General features: G+C 41.4%; 1 protein-coding gene across 4 annotated transcripts in view; it reads right to left on the bottom strand.

The window, feature by feature from the left end:
* The window catches only part of epha8 (eph receptor A8), a 107,870-nt gene extending 86,684 nt beyond the window's left edge, over positions 1-21,186 (bottom strand). For all 4 annotated transcript variants that reach the window (XM_069513354.1, XM_020087139.2, XM_069513363.1 and 1 more), the window contains exon 1: positions 20,816-21,186. In XM_069513354.1, coding sequence (XP_069369455.1) covers positions 20,816-20,903 — 88 coding nt within the window. In that variant the 5' untranslated portion in view covers positions 20,904-21,186. The remainder of the gene's footprint in view (positions 1-20,815) is intronic.
* Between the last annotated feature and the right edge of the window lie 1,693 nt (positions 21,187-22,879).

Raw genomic sequence — 22,879 nt, 5'->3', positions numbered from 1 at the left:
CCTATCTCCCAGCCTTCTCTCTGCCTCTCCCTCCCTCAGGGCGCTGACATCCCGTCGTCTCGTATTGATGATGCAGTGGCCCATCGCGCTGTAGCCAAGGTCACAAATGGATGCCGCCAATTACACTCTTCTGAGTGCTCTTCATCAGCCCACCAAAGTGACATAATGAAAGCAGTGTACTGGCGCAAGTGGATTTAATAATTCTTCAACACACCCAGGGAATTTTGCTCTGCTATCCTGTTATTATTAAAGGATGGGAAAAAAAGGACAAATATATCTCCTCCCCGAATCTGAAGACATGTGAGGTGGTGTGTTCTTGTCACAGTAAACCATGTGATGATTCTACAGCCATTCCCACCGGTATTAATTTAATCTCCACTCAAATGAGGAACCCATCTTTGAAGGTGGTGGAAATTATGTAATTTGCTCCAGTTGTCTAAATTATGACTTGTATACAAGTGATAGGGTTTAGTGGAATGCCTGGGGCTTTACTTTATTGTCACAGGACCTGTGAATAAAACAGAGGACAGGGAGTAATTAGCTCTTTACCCACCACCCATCTTACATGCAGGAAAACAAAAAGAGGAGCAGTTCTCCTTCTCTCTGCCCACCGTCATGGGACGGACTCTAGTAGCTGACCTCTCCAGCCTCATTTTCAGGTTCCGTCATGACGGTGGGCTAAAAAAGTGTCTCACGATGACCTCACAAGAGAGATGGAGTGCAACAAGGCCTGGTTTGTCACTGTTCTTACTGACCTACACGACTCCTTGAAAACACGTGGCCCTGGAGTGACAGGGAGCGGCAACAGGGCTTCAACGAAAATAGCATGCAGCAGTGAAGAGGTTAAGGGTCTTTATTTGGCGGTGGAGGTGGAGGGACCATGTGCTTCTCCTCGAGGACACTGGGCTTGAAATTGAGTTTGTTCCCGATTCACAGCATTCTGTTCATAACAGAAGCACAAACCACCAACACCAGCCCTCCCCGTGTCCCCAGCACCTCCACCAATTTCTCTCTCACCCTCGCTGCCCCACACTCCTCCACATCTTGGAGAGTGCCAAATGAAAAAGCTGTCCGCCAACTTGAGGACTTGTTTTCGCTCACTCAGAGACTTGCGGCATATTTCCCAGGGCGGTGGTCAACTTTCCTTCACCATTACTTCTAGCCCCCGGCCCCCCTCGCCCTGCGACTCAATCTGGCCAGTAGGTGAGGAGGTGTGTGAACGCCTGCGGCCTGGCATCAACGTATCAAATCAGCCAATTCGTTTGAAAAGCAGTGACACGTGCACAAACACACTCTCTTTCTCCAGCGGTGGGCTGGGCTGGCTGAGAGAGGGAGTGGGTGAGCGTATGTGTCTGAAGTCAACATTGAAGAATTATGGGCTGTCTTGGAGGAAGTGGAGTTAGTCTGCAGCAGCTGCAGTGACTCCATACAGACGAGAACATCGCTTTTAAAAATGAAAACACACCCACAGATGGAGAGAAGTATAGGGAAATGGCAGAGCAGATGCTCTAAACCTCATTTCCACCCGAAGAGACACGGCCATACATTTGAAAGGAACAAAGTGCAGCCATTATTCTACACCAAGGGTCTAAACACACACCCAGGAGCACACACATACATAGTATACATACATACATACACGCATGTCATAGCAATCACAATGTGCAAAGTACCGTTTTCTGGAAAAGCATCTTACACTGACAGACATGCACCTGACAGACACACACCCTCACATGCTTTGTGATAAAGCTGACATATATGCACACAACACACAGGCACACTAATGGTACAGTTCTTGGGCGAGACAGGGACTATGACAGTGGTGTAATTATCTCATCAACACCTCCTGTCTCTAACAAGCTTCTTCTTCTCGTCTCTTCTCACGCCGCCTGTAAAGCTCCTCATCAGCGCTGCGACCAGAGGAGACGATAAAAGCCTTCACGCAGATGAGAGGAGCTCCGCCGAAACACCAAAGCCTCTCACTCTCTCTGTCACACACACACACACACACAGCCATCTTCTATCCTTTCTAGATTTATTTTGCATTTGCTCTACAGTTCTAACGGCCAATTCCTCGCTCCCCACTTACGAGAACAAATCCACATGCTAACCCTTTAAAAAAAAGAAATAAGGAAAATGTTCTCAGCCTTTGCTAATTTATTGTGGAAACAGACTAATACAAAATGACAGAAATAATTGTTTTTATCATCAGTGGTACCGCACCCCCCCACAATTCCTCGTTCTCCTTTTCAGTGATACTGATGGTGACCAGTGACAGGTTTAAAGGAGGTGTGCTGACCTCAGTCGAGCCTATGAAATGAAAGGTGGAGTAGAGTAGAATTAAAGATGTTCAACGACTTCTTTGATTCTCAAATTGTTAATTTGGCGCCCGTGAGCACACAGAAGAGAAGGGGGGGCAGAGTTAGTGAATTGTGTTAATGCAGCAACACAAGGACACTCAAGTGCACAGGCGTGGCAGGGGATTAAAGCAAGTCTCTCCGAGCACTTTCAGATCAAACCATCAAGTAAGACAGGCGTGATCACATTTCCTCAGGCATGACTGCGCTGCATGACAATGTCTGAAAAGTAAGATTTTTATTTTGGAAAATAACAACGTCACCTCCTAGAAGATACCATTAATCTGGAAATAAGAAAAAAAATGTGTTCAAACTCTACAAAGAATATTTCCAGATCTGTGGCTGCGATTTCATAAACACAATATTAATTCAATTCTAAATTTCCCAAAACTCATTTTAATTTCTTGTGAATTATACAATACATTTTTAAATCACTGTACAAATTGTGCTCTCTGCTTAAGTTGCCCTGAAGAGTTAGTGAGCCATTGTAAGTCTGCTAGAAAGCAAAGATAAATGTATGTTGGATCCAAATTTTAAAAAAGATTTGCAAATCTTTTGTGATTAATATGTTTGTTAGGTACTATAGATTGATTTTTTTATTTTATTGAAAAAATAAAACAACACATGGCAACTTTGAATTTAAATATGTATCATTATGACACTTAAAAACCAATGGGTGTATGTAATTATTAAATGCGAACTCCACTTCATGTCATGTAATACCCAGACTCCACAAATATCAAAGAGAATAAGACTGTATTGCCCATCAGTGGTAGCTGAGGCGCTGATCATATCATTAGATGTGTAACCACATATTAATAATATACTAAAATTGATGTTGCTGTTTTTTAATTCACCAACCTGGTGGGGATCAGCCAACGGCAGAGGCGTATCTCTGTAGAAGGAAATTGGATTGCCATTGCAGCTACACACAGTTAAAAGCCTGGTTTGTCTTTATAAAGATGTAAACAGTGCGTGAGTGAAAACAGACTCTGAACTGATATTTGCAAAGTTTACTCAGCCAGTAATCCCTTTCATTTCACAGGCTAGTGAACGGAGTTGTGTGTCTTTCACATGAGAGCGACACTAGGAGCTGGGATCGAACCCAATACGTACCCAAACATATTTGTGCGACATATGTCACTACACTGTGTGCCAGCTACTTACACTTCATAGCAAACATTTATACTGTAAACCAGGTTCATTTATTTTACCCCAGTTCAACATATGTGAACAGTTTATATATGACACATTACAATGTTATAGCAGAGACAGTGTTTAGTAATGTATCTAAAGAAACTTATTCTGTGAAGCACTTATAACTAGTGTATGAATAAACAATCTAGGACAATATAAGTGCAGTTGTAATGGTATTAATGTTTAATGCAATGTAAAGGGGGTTTAAGGAAAGCATATAAAAAAATAAACAAGTGTGTTTGATTAAAATAGCTGTACAAGATTAAACAAAATTCACATAGTTCATGCAACACAATGCACATCTTTGAAACAAACGTCCTCATAAAAGTAAAGCAGTCCGCATATTCAGGAGCTGTTCCTTTCTTACACGTTAAGTTAAGTTCACTGATCCTCTTTTTCACCGATCACTATTTTCTCTGCAGTGATTATCATTCACATTCAGCATATGTGTGTCTGTGAAAGAGAAAACGAGAGCTCTGATACATTTATTCACAAAATACTCAACTCTACACATCGCTAATCTCAGTACGACAACCATCAGCCTCGGAGGTTCCGTCATTTTGTGTGTTTGTTAGGTGTGATCCAGAATTTTTTTGTCACTATCTTTAAGTTTGTGACGGCATTTTGGAACATTTTTGTTGATTTGAGAGTAATTCATGGATCGTGATGAACAACAACAGGCATATTTAGGGGACTGCGATCATTTTAGTTGCTGTTGGCAGGATGAGACGATCAGTAGGACACAGACATGCAGCCGTGTCAAGAGTTTGTGTCTCCTGGCAGCCGTAAATAATGTAAAAAAAAAAAGGCTGATCATCAACCTCATAAACATCATAAACATCAGACCATTGTACAATGGTCTGGATGCACATGAGCAAATGGTCAGCAGCCAACATTCACACTCACACCTACAGTCAATTAAAAGTCTCCATTTCAGCAAGTCTTTGCACTGTTACAGGCAACAAGCAACGACTTCTTCAAGTTAAAATGACAAAATGCAATAGTTTGGTGGCAGCTGTGGCTCAGGAGATAGAGAGGGTTGTCCACTAACCAGAAGGTTGGGACCGGGTTCGATCCCCAGCACCTCAAAACTGCATGTCCTCGGGCAAGATAGTGAACCCCAAATTCTGCCTGATGGTTGTAGCGATAGTATATGAAGTGTGTGATAGAAAAAGCGCTGTGTATTAATGCACTGTATGAATGCACTGTATGAATGTGTGTGTGCATGGAGGAACTTTACTTCTAAGTCCATTTTAATCATATAGTTTGTCAGTGCCCGTGAAAGGATTATGGGACTTTTGTCATCTTAGTTAATATATATATCCACCTCCAGCGACCATTCGTGAGGTGAATCCCAAAAGTTGCACTCATTTTTAAATGTATGTAGAAACGTAAATGCTAACATTGTCTACCCTCAGAGACATGCCCCGGCTGTCTCACACATAGACACACACCGCTCCTCCAACACGGTTTTAGCCCTGGCTGTTGAAATGTCGTGTGACGACCATGGCATCGGCAACCGGAAAGGAGTTGTCACTAATAACTAGACAACTAAGATAACTTAGCTTTAGCAAATAAATCGGTTTGTTGTATGTGTGTGTGTTGGAAAGGGTTTTTTTAATTTTATTTCAGCCATCAAATAGTAGTGACGTTACACTTTAAAATGTCAAGCTAAAATTGTGCTGGTAGTCAGTGATGATGCACACGGATGGTAACATCTTTCTTTCAGTCTTGCTGTATCCTCTACGTATTTGTTGCAGCAGTGGCCTATTTTCCCCGTAGGGATCATTAAAGCTTCATCTCATTACCACTACACCTACACTCACCTTCTTCCCTCCTCCTTCTCCTCCTCCTCTCATCTTTTTCCAAACTCTCCCTAAAGTTTTATTCCCCAGAGGCCCTTCTTCTCTCTCCGCACCTCCATTGTGGTGTAAGCATTTTGTCCTTGGTGCAGAGAAAAGCAGCGCAGACGGATGGAGGGAGAAGACTGCTGAGACTTATTATGACACAGTGACGCAGACACTTTCTCCAAAAAAGCACTTTGTTTTCCACTTTTCATCTTCTCCTTCTGAACTGGGCTGTGTTTGTATGGTGAGTGCAGGGAATGCGATTTTGGAGGTTTAAAGTGGTAAACAGAGCCAACAACTGAAAACAGCAGTAACCAGCCAGAAGCACATACACACACACAGAGAGAGAGAGAGAGACATGAGCATACACACATTTTAGCATATCCGGGTGAAAACAAAGTATCTATGTTTTTCCATATTCATTTTTCTGACATCACAGCGATAATATGATTCACAATCAAAGGGTGGCAGCCGATACAAGAATGAATTTGAATTTGAAAACTTAGCCAAAGAAAATAAGAGAGCAGAACATAACCAATGGCATACTATTATTTTTTGGAATCTTCTTCGTACCTTCGCCAAGGCTATTGAACCAAATCATTTTTTTACACTTCTAATAATGACATTAAACGTGATGTTTTGCTTCGTTGCTACATTGTTATTTGCCTCATGCTAATGCATGTACAACCCGCTACCGCCATAGATTAAATTAATCCTGTGTGAAACAACAATTCATTGATCCAGACCCACACCAAAATGTGATGGGTTCTTTCCTCACTCATATCAAAACCAAGTGTCATTGTAATTCATCCAGTAGTTTTAGCATAATCCTGCTACATAACAATAGTATTTTAAAAATACACACGAAATTGTCACAACCCTCCATTCAAGTTTTGATTATACATTCAGTATCAACTTGTTTGTGCCACATCCAATATGTAAAATATAACAACATATCTTCAGTAGTTTAAAAACTCCGCAGAGAGCATACCTCCTCCAAGACTCACTGGCCCCTTTATGAAGCCACATTTGAATTCATTTGATCTAGATTTTCATTTGGATTTGCACCTAATTGCACACACTCATACATATCAGTCCCCCAAACAGTCGTGAATTTTTTTCCTCAAGATCCATGAATTATTCCCTGAGAAATCAATGAAAACTTTGAAAAACACCATCTCACAATGCTAAAGTAAGAGTAAAACAATATCCATGATCCACACCGTGATCCGAAGCCGCACTTCATTTTATTGGGTTCTTTTCTGACCTGTACAGCATCCTTCCACCAAGTTTCATTGTAATCCACCCTGTAGTTTTTGTGTGATCCTGCTCACTAATAGACAGACAAACAAATGCAGACAAAAGATAATGTCCTCGGTGGAGTTAGTAAAAATATTCCGCAGGTATGATCTAGGAGTTGCAGGATAGAAAAAATAATTCATAGGAGGCAGGGTTGAAATACACAAGCATTGATAAAGGAATAGTTACATAAATCTATAATTTTTTTTACTGGCAGAGTGAGATGAAAAGGTTGAAAGCACTTTCCTATCTGTCCGTTAATTATGATGTTAGCATAAGAAATGGAAACAGGGTAAACAGCGAGCCATGGTTTTAGCTCAAATTCAACCAGCAACATCTTAAGAGCATGTTAATTAACACGTTAATGCACAATACCTAAAACCTTTGTAAACGCATTTCTACAGAAAAAGATTTGAGTCGGCTCTCTCACGTAATGTCCGATGAAAAACTGTGTACAGGAAGAGTCTCGTATCATGTTTCAAAAGATAAATTAAGAAACATTTTCTTTTAATTAATTTTCAACTTATGATTAAATGGTTTCAAGTAGTTTTTAAAGTTTTTATCCCGGAGAAAAGCCAAAAATATAAATACAAACTTTCTTTCTGCTTCTGTCCTCGACCATTAATCATTTCCTGTCGCTCCAGCTTTGGCCTGACAGAAGAGACGGGTTAGCAACCACTTGATAAAAAGCTCTCACACCAAACACGGGACAAATATTGAGGACATGATTCGACGTATTTGCACCTCAGCTGTTTCATTACCAGGCAAATGTGAAAATATGAACGCACACATCCGTACACAAAATCAGCAAACAACACATTCCGTAATGAAAGACTGTGATTAACCTTGGCAAAGTCTCCGAATAAAATAATGAAAATCCTTGAGCGGCTGTTTTGTTACTCTGTCCGGTGGCTCTGGGAAAATTCTTTGAAAAACAAAGTCTAACAAATCAAATCTTTGACATTTATCAAGAAAATAAAAGACCACAGACTAACCCCACAGGCAGCAACAGGGGACCAGGCAGCACAGCGGGGCCCCTGAGGGCCAGCAGCAGACTGAGAGCTGGAATTCAAGACTATGTGAGGTGAGGTGTTCTAAACTGTTTCTATCATCATCCCAGAGTAATAGGGCCCTGTCACATGCTTGATACTTTTTTGATGAAATCATTACCTGTCTCATGCATTTTTGATTTGTTGATTTTGGCCAGATCAGTGTTACAGGAAACAACAAGCACATCACAGAATTGTAATGAGTTAGGGCTGCAGCACACTAGACTTTAGACTCTTGATGGATTTAAAAAATGCGGGAGACCACAGACATAATGACGGATTTAACAGATTTTTGATTTTATGATCTTCAGAACACACACTCTGAATGATTTGGCCAGAACGTCAGACCACACATATCCCATTTGTAGGAAACAATCTCACAGCGGCGATTCCATAGATTTGGAATCTCATAGAAACTTACGATATCTTCTTCTTCAGATTTTTTTTTTATGGTGGTTGCCAAACGAATTTTAGGTGCATTACCACCACCTTCTGAACTCGACTTAGGAGCATTCGGGTGATAAACCTCGGAAGAAAAACAAAAATAGAGGATGACCAACGTCAAGGTGTTCTGTTTTACTAGGAAAAAAAAAGTAGGCATATACATTTTGCAGTGCGAGGTGAGTTAGAAATGTATTGTTGTTTTTAGTCACAGCAGTACTAGTACCCTACACCACATCTAGTAGGTAATGCTTCCCGGTCAGCCCAGCTCTCGCTCTCCCTCGCTACTGCAGGTTTCTGTCAGAGATGGGGGAGGCTCAGACTCATTGGTTAGCGTTTTGTAACCCCCCCACACAGATTTTCAGCATGGGGTGACCTCCAGTCGGGAACACAGTGATACCGATGTGAAACACACAGTTGTATATCATCATTTTGTTCTTCTATAGAGTAAATGCATTGTCTAATTAGGAGGTTAAGTCTTTTGGAAAATGCAAATTAGTTTTGGGTATACATACGTGTGTATGTGTGCGTGTTTATCGCCTGATCAGCTTCAGTGACCTGACAAACTTTTTCAATCAGGGATTTATATTTAAAAGGATAAATCACTGAAGGTGTGAATAGCTGAACAAATACCAAAATCCAAAAAATGGGGCAATCCATTGCAATCAAACATATATCTGCTGCGTCTGTAACCTACAAGTATTTTTACACCGCAGACACAGCAGCACACATCATCATCAGCGGCAGAGCATCCAAAAAATTCTTATGGAAATGAAGCACGGCACTGCGCTACTTTTTCTATTATATCAGCACAAAATGCACTGGAGACAGCACTTTTCCTGCAAAAATATTACAGATAAATAAAAAATAGATAAAAACGCTCCCCGCTTTAGACCTTTCCAAAATCCCAAGATTAGGTCAGAGAGAGAGGGCAGTGGAGTGTTTGCTCCTTGGTGACGAGGTGATTCGGTTAATAGTGGCCACTGCAGCTGGAGCGCAGCACCCTGTATCTTATTTTAGCAGGTGCTCCTGAGCTGGGGCACGGGACCCTTCACACATCCCTGCAAGGCACCGTGTTGTTGCTGCATGATGGAGGGTGGAAGATGCTCAGGGCCAGCGAGGCTCATCATTTCCCAAGGGGAAGAGGAGTGAATCGCAGGCTATACTGCTGCAGAGGCCCGCTCGGCTTCCCCAGGGAAAACATTCAGAGGGGTATAGACACAGTAGAGGTATGCAGAGCTATTTATAGAGCAGGTAAAGAAAGACGTGAGGAAAGGATGAGAGGGGGGTGTTGAAACAAGATGAGGAGAGACAGAAGAGTCTAAAGGCAGATGACAGTGTGATACCTGCACACGATAGCGTCCAGAGATGTGGGTTGATGTTGTCTGCAGCACCTGCTGAACAGAGCGGTGCCCGACCTTTGCTGTGGCCTGCTTGTGCGAAAGCCGACAGAATATGCCTCAACCTATTGATTTATGTTTGAGAGTTCACACAGAGGTTAGCCGAGCTGAACCGAGCTCGGGCAGAGAATATAGTTGAGTCGAGATGACAGCGATATTTTATCAATACAGACTCGCCTCGCAGCCCAGACATTTTTTTTTTTTTTGGTGATGTTTCTGTATCAGCCCAGTTCTCACTCTGCCTTCCTCTTTAATAAATAAAATGACATTTATTCTTTATTTCCCAACTCCACCCGCAGGGGGCCCCCGCCCGCACTGTCAGCTCCTTTCAGCCCTCGCGCAGCATGTATGTCTCTATTTCACACTGATGCCCTGTAATCATTTTCATCGTTTCAGTGAGCTGACATTTTACATAAAGAGCTCTTATCATCCCGGGTTTATGGTTAATGATGAATGGTGATAATTACTGTCAGTCGGTGAGTCTAACGTGCCATGGTCACATCACTATCTCCGGCCTGGAGTGTGCGTATCCTTTAGCCTATAATATCCATCATATATAATGTAATATAACAGAGGGCACTGCTCTGGATCATAGGTGGTCATGACTCTATTCTATGGACAAACCTCCAGTAGCACATGAATTATTTTTGCTGCAGTGGTTAAAGCAGTGGATCACAAACTTAATTCAATGACTTTTGGGACATGAACCACACAAAATCTAAAAACAATTAAATGAGCATATATTATATTATATTTGTGCAGTAGCTCACTTTGTCTGTGTCAATCCCAGATAATATAAAACAGGATGCTAATTCTGTGCTAATTCTGTGCTACTTTAGTTTGATCCTTAGCTGACTGTAATCCGTCAATCATCACCACAATTTATTTATATAATAACTCTAATCTTTAAAATGTAACATGTTTGTATGTAGCACAGAGCCAGCTCTCCTCAGGGAACAACAGATGATAATTGTGATCAATGACAACATTCTCTCATCGACAGCAGTTTTCATGGATTCCTTTTCAGTATTTACACGTACAGGATTTGTTTGCCTACATGCTACTATGAATGTGTGCGTGTGTGTGTGTGTCTGTGCGTGCAGCAGGGTTAAAACCCAGAGAGCCGTCACGCAGCTGGAAGCTGTCCGCCCTGTGACAACAAGAGATCACACAATGAATATCAGCGATATTAGCAAGAATTAAAATAGGTTTCAAGAGACACATCGGCAAGACAACGTGAGGTGTGGGACTCAGCGCCAAAGCATCAGTTCTAACACTGAACATGACGAACACACTGCCAGGTTCCCCCCCCCACACAAAATTGTGCGTCGCAGTGTGGAGAGTTTACGCTGTTGAGCTAACTCGAGCTTTTCCTCTCCCGTCGTCACCACCAAGAGGAGAAGCCTCTCAGGGAGACACAAGCTTTGTTGTTAAATCTAGTTCAAGTGCGAGTAGATGAATGAATTAAGCTTCATGCATTTAAAAGGGCCGGGTGTGAACAGAAGACAGACGATGAGAGAGAACACAGTGAAGAGTGAAAGAGCTTTTGGACTCCCTGCTTTGGCTCTGTTAGTGGGTAAGCCGCCGCCACTGAATCGTTCCATTAAACATCACTGGAACAGATGCCTGCAAGATCTTCATCTTTTAGTCCTCTTCCTCTTTCTGAGCTTAACTCTTACAGTTTGGACGATATCCATCTCATCCCATAATAGTGTTTTTCATCTGTAAATCATTTTTTGGAATTAAACATTTTTAAATTTGCTCTCTGTATTTTTAACACAACCTCACACTGATTATTCATTCACACGGTGAAAAAAGAGAAAAGATAAAGGGACAATTTAACACATTTTTAAAGTAGCAAAAAATAAAATAAAATACTTGCAGCTGGCACAGCTGGTGCTGTAAATGCAAAATTACAGCCAACTGTTACTCAAACCTTTCTGAGGCGTTTTGACTGGATAAGGCATCATATCAGCATCTAGAAATATGTTTTGGTCTGTGCTCTGGATGTGTCTTGAGGTGATGATGAATTTGTATTAAAATGGTGATAGTGTGCTGTAAAAGTCAGGAGGTGAGGACGAGCAAAGGTTCCATTTAGGCTTCATTTAGCACACAACCAGTGCTGTCGTCCAAACAAAGAGAGCGTCTCTCTAACACTACTGTGGCTTTTCTGTTCTGTTTTTTCTTTACGGTAAATGCTGCGGTTACTTCAGCAGGGGGTAACTCACAGGCTATGCGCTGATGCAAGACACTGAAACAGACTTTTACAAACCTTTTTCCAAAACACTCTTCATTTGATTAATTCATTTTCTCCTCTTCTCTTCTAAGTCATAAACACTTCAGTTGCCTTTTGACTCGTGCTTCACATAAACATTAATATCATCACCACATTAGAGTGTGTGCGTGAAGTGCATCTGTGAGCGAGCACATGTATGCGCGCATGTTCGCACAAGTGCATCTGTATGGATTTTGTATGCATATGTTTTTTCATCAGATAAGAGATGAGTTATCTGCGCCCCCTCCTCCAGACCTCTCCATTGCCACATATTAATTACATCAGGACTGTGATATATGGACAGATTACCTTGTGTAAAACACATTATTTCTTTATGGAAACAGGCTGTGGGACTGATCCATCAGCCCGCATCACACTCGCTTTGGGGCTCACTACATCACAGTGAGCAATCCAGCAAACCACGATCGGAGCAGGAATCTGAACCGCAAACTGGACGGTCCGTACCAGAAAAATGACGGCAAAACAGCCACTGTTCTGACTCTTCGCAGAGCAGAAGTAAAAACTCTTCACCCCATTGCTGTTGGAGTTTGTTTGGCGAACAATGCAGATGAGCGAGGTAGCAGAGGCGGAGCAAAACTATTTTCATAAAGCTAGTCTAGACCAGTGTTTTTTGTCCAGTGTACTAAGTCAGGTTCACATATTTTTTTGCACAAGCTGCACTGCCTGTTAAACCTTGTAAACCTGTTACTTCTATTTAATTTATATTCATGGGCTATTAAAATATGTTTACCTATATTTAGCGTGGCCATAACTCAAGTAGAGGGGGGCAAAAATCAGTTGTAAAAAATTTCAAGAAATGTAAAAAATAATAATTAAAAGAAAAGTCCACGTGTCTTCAAAGTTATATGGGAACATTAACAAAATAATAGTGATGAATTTCAGTATTTATGATTTTAAAAATGTCCAATAACTCCAAGCGGAAATGCTGCTGTTTTTATTTTTATTAATGTGTAAAATGTTGGCACCGCAAATAAGCAAAAAATGTTCAATCTCCTGAAGCGTGCAGGTTTCATGTAATAAACACTGGATACAAGGTTTTAGATTGCGATCGAAACTACTTCTGATCTACGCTGCTGCGTGGAAACTGAAAGATAACTTTGTAATTACCACCTTCTAACAATGTGTATATATATGTATATAGAACAATGAAGTAATGTTAATCAATCAAATATTAGCCAAACCTCAACAACAAGAGAGCACACTGACAAACGATGGGGTCCTACTAACAAGGATAGCGGCAGAGGAATTTCATATGAGTCATTGTGGAAGCTGATGACAGAAACCTGTCATTTATTTCAGAGGACTTGTTAATGAAGTTACACACTTCGCTCTCAGCTTGTTGCTGCTCGAGCTGCTGTGCGACTCTGAGAAAACACATCTCACGACGTGAGATGAGCACAAACTTTGAGTTTGACCTTATTAGTTGGACGGAGCTTTGTTGCTGCAGCAATTGGAACAGGTTGGCGGGTTTGCCAGCATTTATCAGAGCATATTAGACCTACGCTGGGCTTCTATTAAACTTAATGAACATTTAAATCCTTTAATGGATTGAAGGGAATTGAGAGTGGCAAATTATCAGCTAGATGCTCTGCACCGGCGTTGATAAAGACACCCACCGATGGAACTTGAGGAGACGCATCAGAGACAGCAGCCTCCCCCTCTTTCCCTCTCTTCTTCTCGCTTTTGTTCTCTCGCCGTGACCGTCTCACACTCTCCTGGTTTCACTCCTTTTTCGCTCTCTTTGCCCGACTATCCCTATCACACAGCCTCTCTTTTGTTTCTAACACACGCTGTGTTCCTCTGTCCGTCTATAACAGAGGAGAAGAGGCTGCAGATCTCCGTCATTCATCAGTCCCCATGAAGGGAACATCATAGAGATCTCTCTCCAGGAGGGATGTGCTAACACAACCACAACACCAGCCCATTACAGAGCTGTCAAGCGTCGCCTACAACCTTCTCTCGCCGTCTCCCACTCTTTCCCTTTCTCCGCCCTCTCAGTGAGGGATCTCCTACCTTATCCGCTAGCAGAGCATAGACAGATAAATTACCCGACGATGCAGCTGCAATCACAGGGCATAGCGGGGCCGGCCCAGGGGGCACTGATCTCTGGCCAGCCCAGCATCAGGTCCTGCTAATGGGGGAAAGGACTCAGGAGAGGCCCGTGCTTTGTGAGGCCTTGTGTGCCTCTGGCCGCCACTCAGGAGGACTGGCAGACGCAGCTGTATTGATCAGGTAGCTCCTATATTCCCGTCGACAGCTGGCTAACAAGGCTGATGTCTCAATAAAGACCGGTGCCTTAGGGAGGAAGGGGGAGCAGCCGGTCAGCCGACAGCAACCTGTGTTAAGACAAACCAGCAGACAGAGGAAGAGAAAGGTTCGTGCCCTATCTAGTTTTTTAATGTGCTCCCACAACGCTGCACAGACGGACTTTTCCCCTTCACAAGAAACTTACATCTGAGCAGAAAGAGAGAATGGGTCATGAGTCAGGGGACAATACAATTTTAACAATTGCGGACATGACCGCCGAGGAGTGTTTCTGTTAAAATGATACAGAGAAGTAGATCTCAGTCATTCTGCTTCTTAGAATTAATATAACTCAACAACTAAAAGATCGTCTCACAGATTCAAGGTGAAACCTTGAGTAATTATAACAGAGCTTTGTTAGTGCAGAGCTCAACCCCTTACAGACGTTTCCCATATCTCCAAACGCACTTCTGTCTAATATTGACTGCGATCTGACAGCTGTAAGTGATTGAGCAAAGCAAACAGAAGAAGCGAGGGGTGTGTGTGAAGGAAACACACCAACAGACTGATTGATGAGGCTGGTGATCTATTTTTGATGCGTGAGACTTTGGGATGGAAACGAGCAGCTTCCTGAGTCAATACATGTGGAAATATAAAACCACATGGAGGAAATAATCCTTACTTGTCAGCTGACCTGCCAACGTGTCCTTGAGCAACACACATTGCAGCAAGTGTTTAGTAAAATACTGTAACTTTAAATGTTTTTTTTCTTTTTCTTGTTATCTGCAGTAGAAATCTTTCCCCCTCCGAGTTATTAATTATGACAAATTTTCCTCATGTGATGTTGCTAAACGTGCAGCAGATACTCTGTGGACTGTGGAGAGATCAATACAAACAGCAGCGTCTGAGCCCACTGTGGCACTGATCAAAATCAAAAGCCTCGCTCGCTCTTGTTTTTTTTTTCTATTTTTCAGTCGGAAAAAATTGTGTTTACCTTTTATTGCACAAGGAGAAAAATGGCAGCTCCCAGCAGCCTGGCTCTTGTCTTAGTTTCCTGTTTTCTCTGTGACTCTACAGCTTCAAAATTACGTGTTCAAATGTTGGAATAATCATGCAATAAAAAAAATGTGTTCTGTAAATCATTGTCCCCTGGCTCTGTCTCTCTTTGTCCTGTCGGTCCTCCTGCAGCAGAGATATGTGGTAATAATCAAACACCTACAGTGGACTCATTAGCAGCAGGTCCTGCTCTCTGCATGGGTCTTTTCCTGTTCCTCAGTACTAACAACAACCTGAAGGAGCGCTCTCTCTCCTCGCTGCAGACCGGGGACGGTGCCCACAGACAGGAGGAGCTGCTCAGGGAAACCACCACCTCCATACAGGCAAATGATTTAGTACACACACACAAACACACACACACACACACTGCTGGAAATACAATAAGATTGGTCCTCATTTGTGATTTTTCCGATGATCGCTATTTCATGCCAATAATCTTGATGTGGCCATTTTCATTTTCCAAAGTATCAGAGTCTCAGTGTTTTATCCCAGAATAGTTTCCTTGAAAACATCATTGCCGTACAAAATAGCTGCTGTTTGAAGGACGTTTACCGCTATGAGTTTATAGCATCCCTACACTTAGGGAAAAGAAAGTTCCTGCTCCAAGGTGAGTGTGTCATGTTGCTTGATTCTCCATAGTCAGTGCGGAGAACTGTGGGTTTCTTAATTTTGCTGTTGTATTAGGAAAATAGCCTCCTGCACTATGGAGATCTAACGTGGTAAAATATGTTTTTATAGAAATATGACAATAACAAACACATTAATAATTCAAGACATAAGCAACACAACCACATATTTGTCAAAAAATCGGGGTATTTTTATGGCTGATTTGATAATAGGATAGACGGGAAACGGTGAGAGAGTAGGGGAGTAACACGCAATAAACGGCGCGGCCGGTTGGGAGTCGCTTTGTTGACCTGCCACTAAATGCGGCTGTGTGGTATGAGCCCAAACATTACACCATCGGGTCACCCTGCAATATCAAATGTTTTTGCAGGTCATTTTACTGTATTGCACACATTTTTAATTTCCTCCCAACAGTATGGCTGTCATTGCTTTGACTTTGTTTGAAAGGGTGTGTTATCGTAGTGTGGACTGCAGCCTGAACATATACTCACAGGAAGAGATGTGTGTCTGTCTGTCTGTCAGTGATATCATCTCAAGCTTACAAGATACAGTAAGAAAAGAGGTTAAGATCACACTAGAGGTTAATTTTAAGCCTGGGTGTGGTCCAACCCATAAAACACCGAGCACTAATGTAATAATATATTAGATACCACTAACTACTCATGTAATAATGCAGTAATATTCAGTATATTAGTAGTATATAGTCAACATGTCAATGAGCGTTGTGGTTGGAGTCTAGTTGAAAATGTCTTTTTTACTCAATGAGCAAACAGCCAATCATATAACGGGTTTCAAACTGTCCGTCTTGAGTGACTGACGAAAACTTGCGGAAATGCAAAAATTTAAAAAATGTAAATAACAAATGATCAAATGAAAGAAAACTGACTTACAATAAGATTGTGAGCTGAGACACGTTCATTGAAGTATTTCACTGTATATATGTATAGATATAAATAGTTTTGTAAATATTGTATTTATTAATAATATTATGAACACTTCTTCATCGTACATTTACACAAATTGCATATCACTCACATATTTATAAATGATTAGTGGAACATAAAAATTCCCACACTAGCTGTTTGAAGAATAAAAATCTGTTTTGGTTAAAATAATAAATAACAGTTTACTGTGAAGACGAAGAAAACTGTGGATTGGCAATCTATTGTTTTGTTTCTTAATAAAACTAAAAAATATTTTTTGTGTGTGTGGGGGGGGTTAGGGCACCTTTTGTAGTTTGAGAAAATTCCCATTTTACAAAATAAACTAATTGAAAAACTTGGATTAAAAATAATAATAAAAAAAATGTTAGATTAAAATAATAATTTGAATTCATCTAAATACATTAACACCTGATACTGAAGTGCTCCCCATGATTCCTGCCATACATTTACATAAAAAAGAAAAGCTTTACATCAGCTGATACGGCGCTAAAATCATCCCCTGCAAATAAAATGTGTGTAAACTGAGCTGAGGAGGTTTGTACCTTCCTCTGGTCTCTTACTGATCCCAGCTCCTCCTCTTTCTTCTCTTCCTGAATAGAGAAAGAGCAGCTATCTGATTCTATAGTAATTACAGTGTCTCACACGATTCACTGTGAGATTTAATATCTCACATCTCATACTAAAGAAATACACAAACATGTTATGAGATGTCAACATATTAAGACTAATATCCTCTTTGTTCCTCCACCTCTGACCCTCCCTATTATACACTTACGCATATAAATGCATACACACACACACACACACATTTGACAGTGTCTGAAGGACACTTGCGTTATGATGTGAAATAGGATTGAAGATTCACACATGTATGATTTGAGAGCTGACTGTAGCCAGTGAGTGGTGGTAGTGGGGTGTATATCCGTCCATTTAGAAACACTCCTCACTGTTTGTGTTGTTCTTCACAGGATGAATATGACAGCAGACATGAACAATGAACAAAAACAAAATGGCTGGCCATGGCTCCTGCTCGTACATCAAATATACATATAGAGCCCAGCCACAGTGAGCATGTCCTGTGTGAGTGGAGCTCTGCATGTTTACATGAACAGTTACCTGCTCCTCCACCAATTTATTTTCCAGCTCTTTATTCATTCTGAAGGTTATCTCATCCATGAGCATGTAATATGTGTAATTGCCCTGTAGTCGGACTGCTGCCAAACCGAGGCAAAGGAGAGGAATTCCATTTTCACTACTATCGTTTTGGTAGTTAATCAGTTATCTTTTTGACATCAATTATTTTCTTTATCACTTAATCACTTAATCACACTTTTGCCCCTAATCACCAAATGAGACTGAAAACAATGACTCGCAATATTGATTTGTTTTTAGTTTTTAGACGTGTGTGTGTGTGTGTGTGTGTGTGGGATGACATCATAATCTAATTTTGGAGAACATATCATTCACAACTCTCTGTCAGAGTCCTTATGGGCTGAACTATAGTAAATAAAGGCAGAATGATGTTAAAATAGAACCAGCTGTGTTATGAGTTCTTCACGTTTCATCTCATGACAGAAAAAATAAGGAGTTAGAGGAAACCTAGAAAACCATTTCACATTTCTACTCTCAACTTCCCAACGCTGTTAACCATCTGTTACTCTACATTTCAACAATATGTGAGCATATAAAGTTTGTTCCACAAAACCATTTTGTTAAAACGTTCTTCTTTTACACGTTCATTATTTTATTATTAATGGTAGAAATAATATTTTCAAATAAATTTGTCTTTTAACCAGATTTCCAATCCAACTTCTGTTTTTTAAAAACATCTTCGGCCAAAAAATGACAACGAAGAGGGGGTCTTTGCTACCTGGTGGTTAAGGAGCTTAAGATATCACATTGTCCCTGGTTTGAATCAAGCCAGGGACCTTTATTGTTCTCTCTTTCCCCACATTTTCCACTTTCCCCACCATCTCTATTCTGTCATATGACGGCGCATTCGGGCCGTTAGGTACAAAAATAATACGTATAGTGCGCAAGTGTTCTCTAATAGGTAGGTAATAGTCTGTGAGAAATAATAATAAGATTTAAGTTGTAAATTTACAAGAGAAAAACTTCTTCTTCTCTGTTATTCTCTTGAAGTAGTACATTTATGATAATATGTTTATACACACTCAGACTTATTTTATATGTCTGAGTGTGTATTACAATATAATTACTTCTAATTTATTATCATATAGTGACTATGGGTTAAAATTACAAGTCTTTCTTAATTGTTTAACATGTTTAAAGCGATATTGATCCTTGTCAAACAAAAAGGGACACTTTTTTTCTGAGTTAGATTTTTTTTCTTTCAAATTTTCCATTTGAATCTCAGAAAAAACACTGAATTTTTTCTCCTCCCCAAGCTCCATTTTGTTTTAACCTGAGTCACAGACACACTCAAACTGTCAACAATTAAAACAAGAAAAAGTTGAGTCCGTGCCTCTAAGTGCTTCTGCCAAGTCATTTTGTTTATGTATGCAGTATGGTCCCATGTATTTAAGACACATTACATTGATTTAAATAGCACAATAGTAGTTTTGTGTTTGTGTGATGTAGTTTTAGTAGTTTTTTTTGTATAATTTCATCCAAGTGACAGATTTTTTTTTCACTTCAACTTTGTGAAAACACATTCAGACAAATGATGGACAGAAAAACAGACTTGTGAAAAAAATATTTTTTCAAAAGGGAATCTTGTTTTTTGGGGAAACACACACCTGATTCAGTTTGTGCTCATTCAATGAAGTGTTCCTCAGCAAAGGGCAACAATCATCACAGGAGAAAGTGAATGAATTTGAATTGCGGAGACGAAAAAGAGGGAATGATGAGGTCAGCAGGAAGAGCGAGAAAATAAAGTGGCACATGTAAATAACGCAGGCCTTTCATGGTTGTGAATGTGGGAGTTGCCGAGACAACAAACACGACAACATGTCTGTCTGCATGGCGGTCCGCGCCTCCTGCTCTATCTGACCTGAGGGCTGCCCGACTCCCCTATCCCGACTTGACAGAGCCTAATACAGGATAAGCGGTTGCCCTCATCTCTCCACTGCTGAGGTGATCCCAACTGAACCAAAGTACGGATCTCTCTCTTTTTTCCCTCACTATCTTTTCCTGTCCTTTTCCTTCTTCGTCTTCTCCTTCTTCTTCTGCTGCTGCTCTTTTCCCTGCAGTGGTAAGCTGAATGTGCCGGCAGGGGTGAAGAAGGCCCTTACAGTCGAATTGCTGCTGTCACTCGGCCTCCTGAGACCAGACCTATGTCAAGGACCCTGTCACACACACACACAAACACACACAAACACACACAAACACACACAAACACATATTCTCACACAGGCACACATACACACATGTAGAAAGGTGCCAGGGGACTTTGTAGTGTGTGTGCGGCATTAGCTGAACAAGTGACAACAACAGTTTTTTCCGTCTGGTGGTGGAAAGATGAAGGACAGGAGGATGAAAGTAAACAAACTCAGAATGTGGGCTGATGGGAGCAAAGTGTGCAGTTTGTGTACGTCTATAGACACACGCACAAACAAAGAGACACACTCACGCACACACACACACATACACACACACACACACACACACACACACACACACACACACCTTTCAGGAAGCTCAACAAATGTATACACATGAGAAATCATTTTAGATGTTCACCTCCGATCTAACACACACACTTTCACGTCACTGCCTGACCTCACAGCAGACACATGCGCTGTTACTGCAGCCGACATGCAAAAGGGGTAAATATGAGCAATGTCAAGACAAGTTCACACACACACACACACACACTCTCACACACACACACACAAAGACAGAGTCGTCATCCAACAAACTTTGATGTCATGCTCAGGGTGAAGACAACCAAACACACTCCTCTCTGTGAGTGTCTTCTTTTATTCGTGTGTGTGTGTGTTTTTTCCAAGAGCTCTCCATGAATGAAGTTAATTCCTGCAGAGAAGATGCATTATTTAACTCAGTCTATTGAAATGAGCACACACTCACACACTTACCTTCATTGCTGTTCGTTCCCCCCGTGCCCAGAGCCTGTAGTGATATAGTCCATAGCAGCATCGCAGCCAGCCCTGGATCTGAAGCCATGGTGTTCTCCCCTACACCCCGCCAGTCTCCCTCTGCCTCTCTCTCCCTCTCTCCTCTCTTACTCCCTCGCCCTCACTCTCCCTCTCTGCCACTCGCTGCCTGTCTCTCCCCTCTCCTGTTTCTTCTTCTGTGTCCCAGGGTTGAAGCCAGAGCCGGCACTGAGGAGAGTGTGTGTGTGTGTGTGTGAGTGTGTGTGTAAAGGAGTGTGTGTGAGTGTGAGGGCTGCAAGCTCATTGGGTTGTTGGAGCCTGCCTCTGTGGCTCACTTCAGTCTGCCGGCTCCCTTACACACACACACACATTTCATACATACACTTTCAGCAGGCAGTCGGAGGAAGGGGAGGGACGAGCACGTCTGTCAGAGTCTCGGCAGCCAATGGCAGTGTGATGCTGCACACTAAACGCACGCTCAGTTGTCACACCCTCTCGTTCTACCTGCCTGGCCAACTTCTCACTCTCTGGGTCATGAACAGGCACAGTGGCCCACCCCTCCTGATATTTACTCTCTCTTTTCATTGGCTTACTTCTCTCTCTCTCTCACACACACACACACACACACACACACACACACACACAAATGCACACTTACACAAACTCACCTACCCAGTGGCTAATATCTGACTGAAGGGACAGCAGCATGTCTGCCAGGCTCAAGTACAATGATCGATTATCTATTTATCATATTGTATTTATGAAGCTTCAGTATGTCCAGGTGCCACGCCGTGTGACTGTATGTGTGTGCGTGCATGTGTGTGTGTGTGTGTGTGTGTTTGCGTGTGTGTGTGTGTGTGTTATTCAAGACTATGATTATATATTGATCGTGTGATAGTGGGGAACTCACAGTATCTCTGCTAATCAGTTGGTTTTTCAGTCTGGTCACACTGCAACATAACGCACACACAACTTCCTTCACACATCACTGCAGTGACCTGAGCTGTGTTAAGGTAAAATCATTAAACACACACACACACACACACACACACACACACACACACACACACACACACACACACAAACAGCACATAGCTGATAGGAAATGAGGTTTTTAGTCATGTGTCACCCCTCCAACACATTTGTATTCATGAGGTGAGATTTCATGTTAACTGATGTTAAGCTGATGTAAAACTAATAATAAACAGTTGACTAAACTTCACTCAGACAGTTTCCACAGACGCTGCCTCTAATGTCAGCCATGAACTTTAAAGTTCAATAGTTACTGACAGTTCTACTGATTCTTATGGCATTTAACCAGACATATTTTATATGTTTTATGCATATGACTCCATACAAAGATGGACAAAACGCCTTGAAAATCTAAAAGTGAAGCTTCCTGGTGGCTAGCTGCAGTTTTGTTCATTAACCCTGCCTTCTCCATGTTAGCAAATGGGACATGGACAAAAAACAAAAAAACAACACGTCAAATAATTTTTGCTTGACGATGGTGTCAGTTATTTTTAATAGTTTGGTTTTGAATTAGTTATTTGATGGTACAAAAACACAGAAAAATCATGATTGACAGATGAGACAAACTCGTGATTGGTGGAGCGTGTGTACTGACCTTGATACCGCCGCTCCATGAAGTGATCACTGCACAGACTCTGACTCCAGAGGGCGTCAAAAGTTTAAGATTTTAGCTACAGTTGGAGGAAAGTGAAGACACGTCGTTCATCTTTATTTACCGTCGTTATCCCGTACTTAGAAAACATTTTGCATTTATGCATCATCAGATTAATACTGAAGCATCAGTATGTAAATAGAATGCAGCTGTTGTAGCTGTTGGTTGCATGTTGAACACATTTAAAAGCAAAAGTGTTAAATCTTCATCTGAAATGTAAATTGCACCTAAAGCTGTCAACCACAAGCAATGGAGTAGAAATACAGTAGTAGTGGAGTGGTAGTATAAGTGGCATGCAATGGAAATACTTCATTAGAAGTACCTCAGAACTATGCCTAAGCCCATTACCTGAGTAAATGTAC

This window comes from Paralichthys olivaceus, chromosome 2 (genome assembly GCF_024713975.1).
Source record: "Paralichthys olivaceus isolate ysfri-2021 chromosome 2, ASM2471397v2, whole genome shotgun sequence".
Taxonomy (NCBI): domain Eukaryota; kingdom Metazoa; phylum Chordata; class Actinopteri; order Pleuronectiformes; family Paralichthyidae; genus Paralichthys; species Paralichthys olivaceus.
The sequence above is the reverse complement of the archived record's forward strand: the minus strand, read 5'-3'. Positions and strand labels throughout refer to the sequence as shown.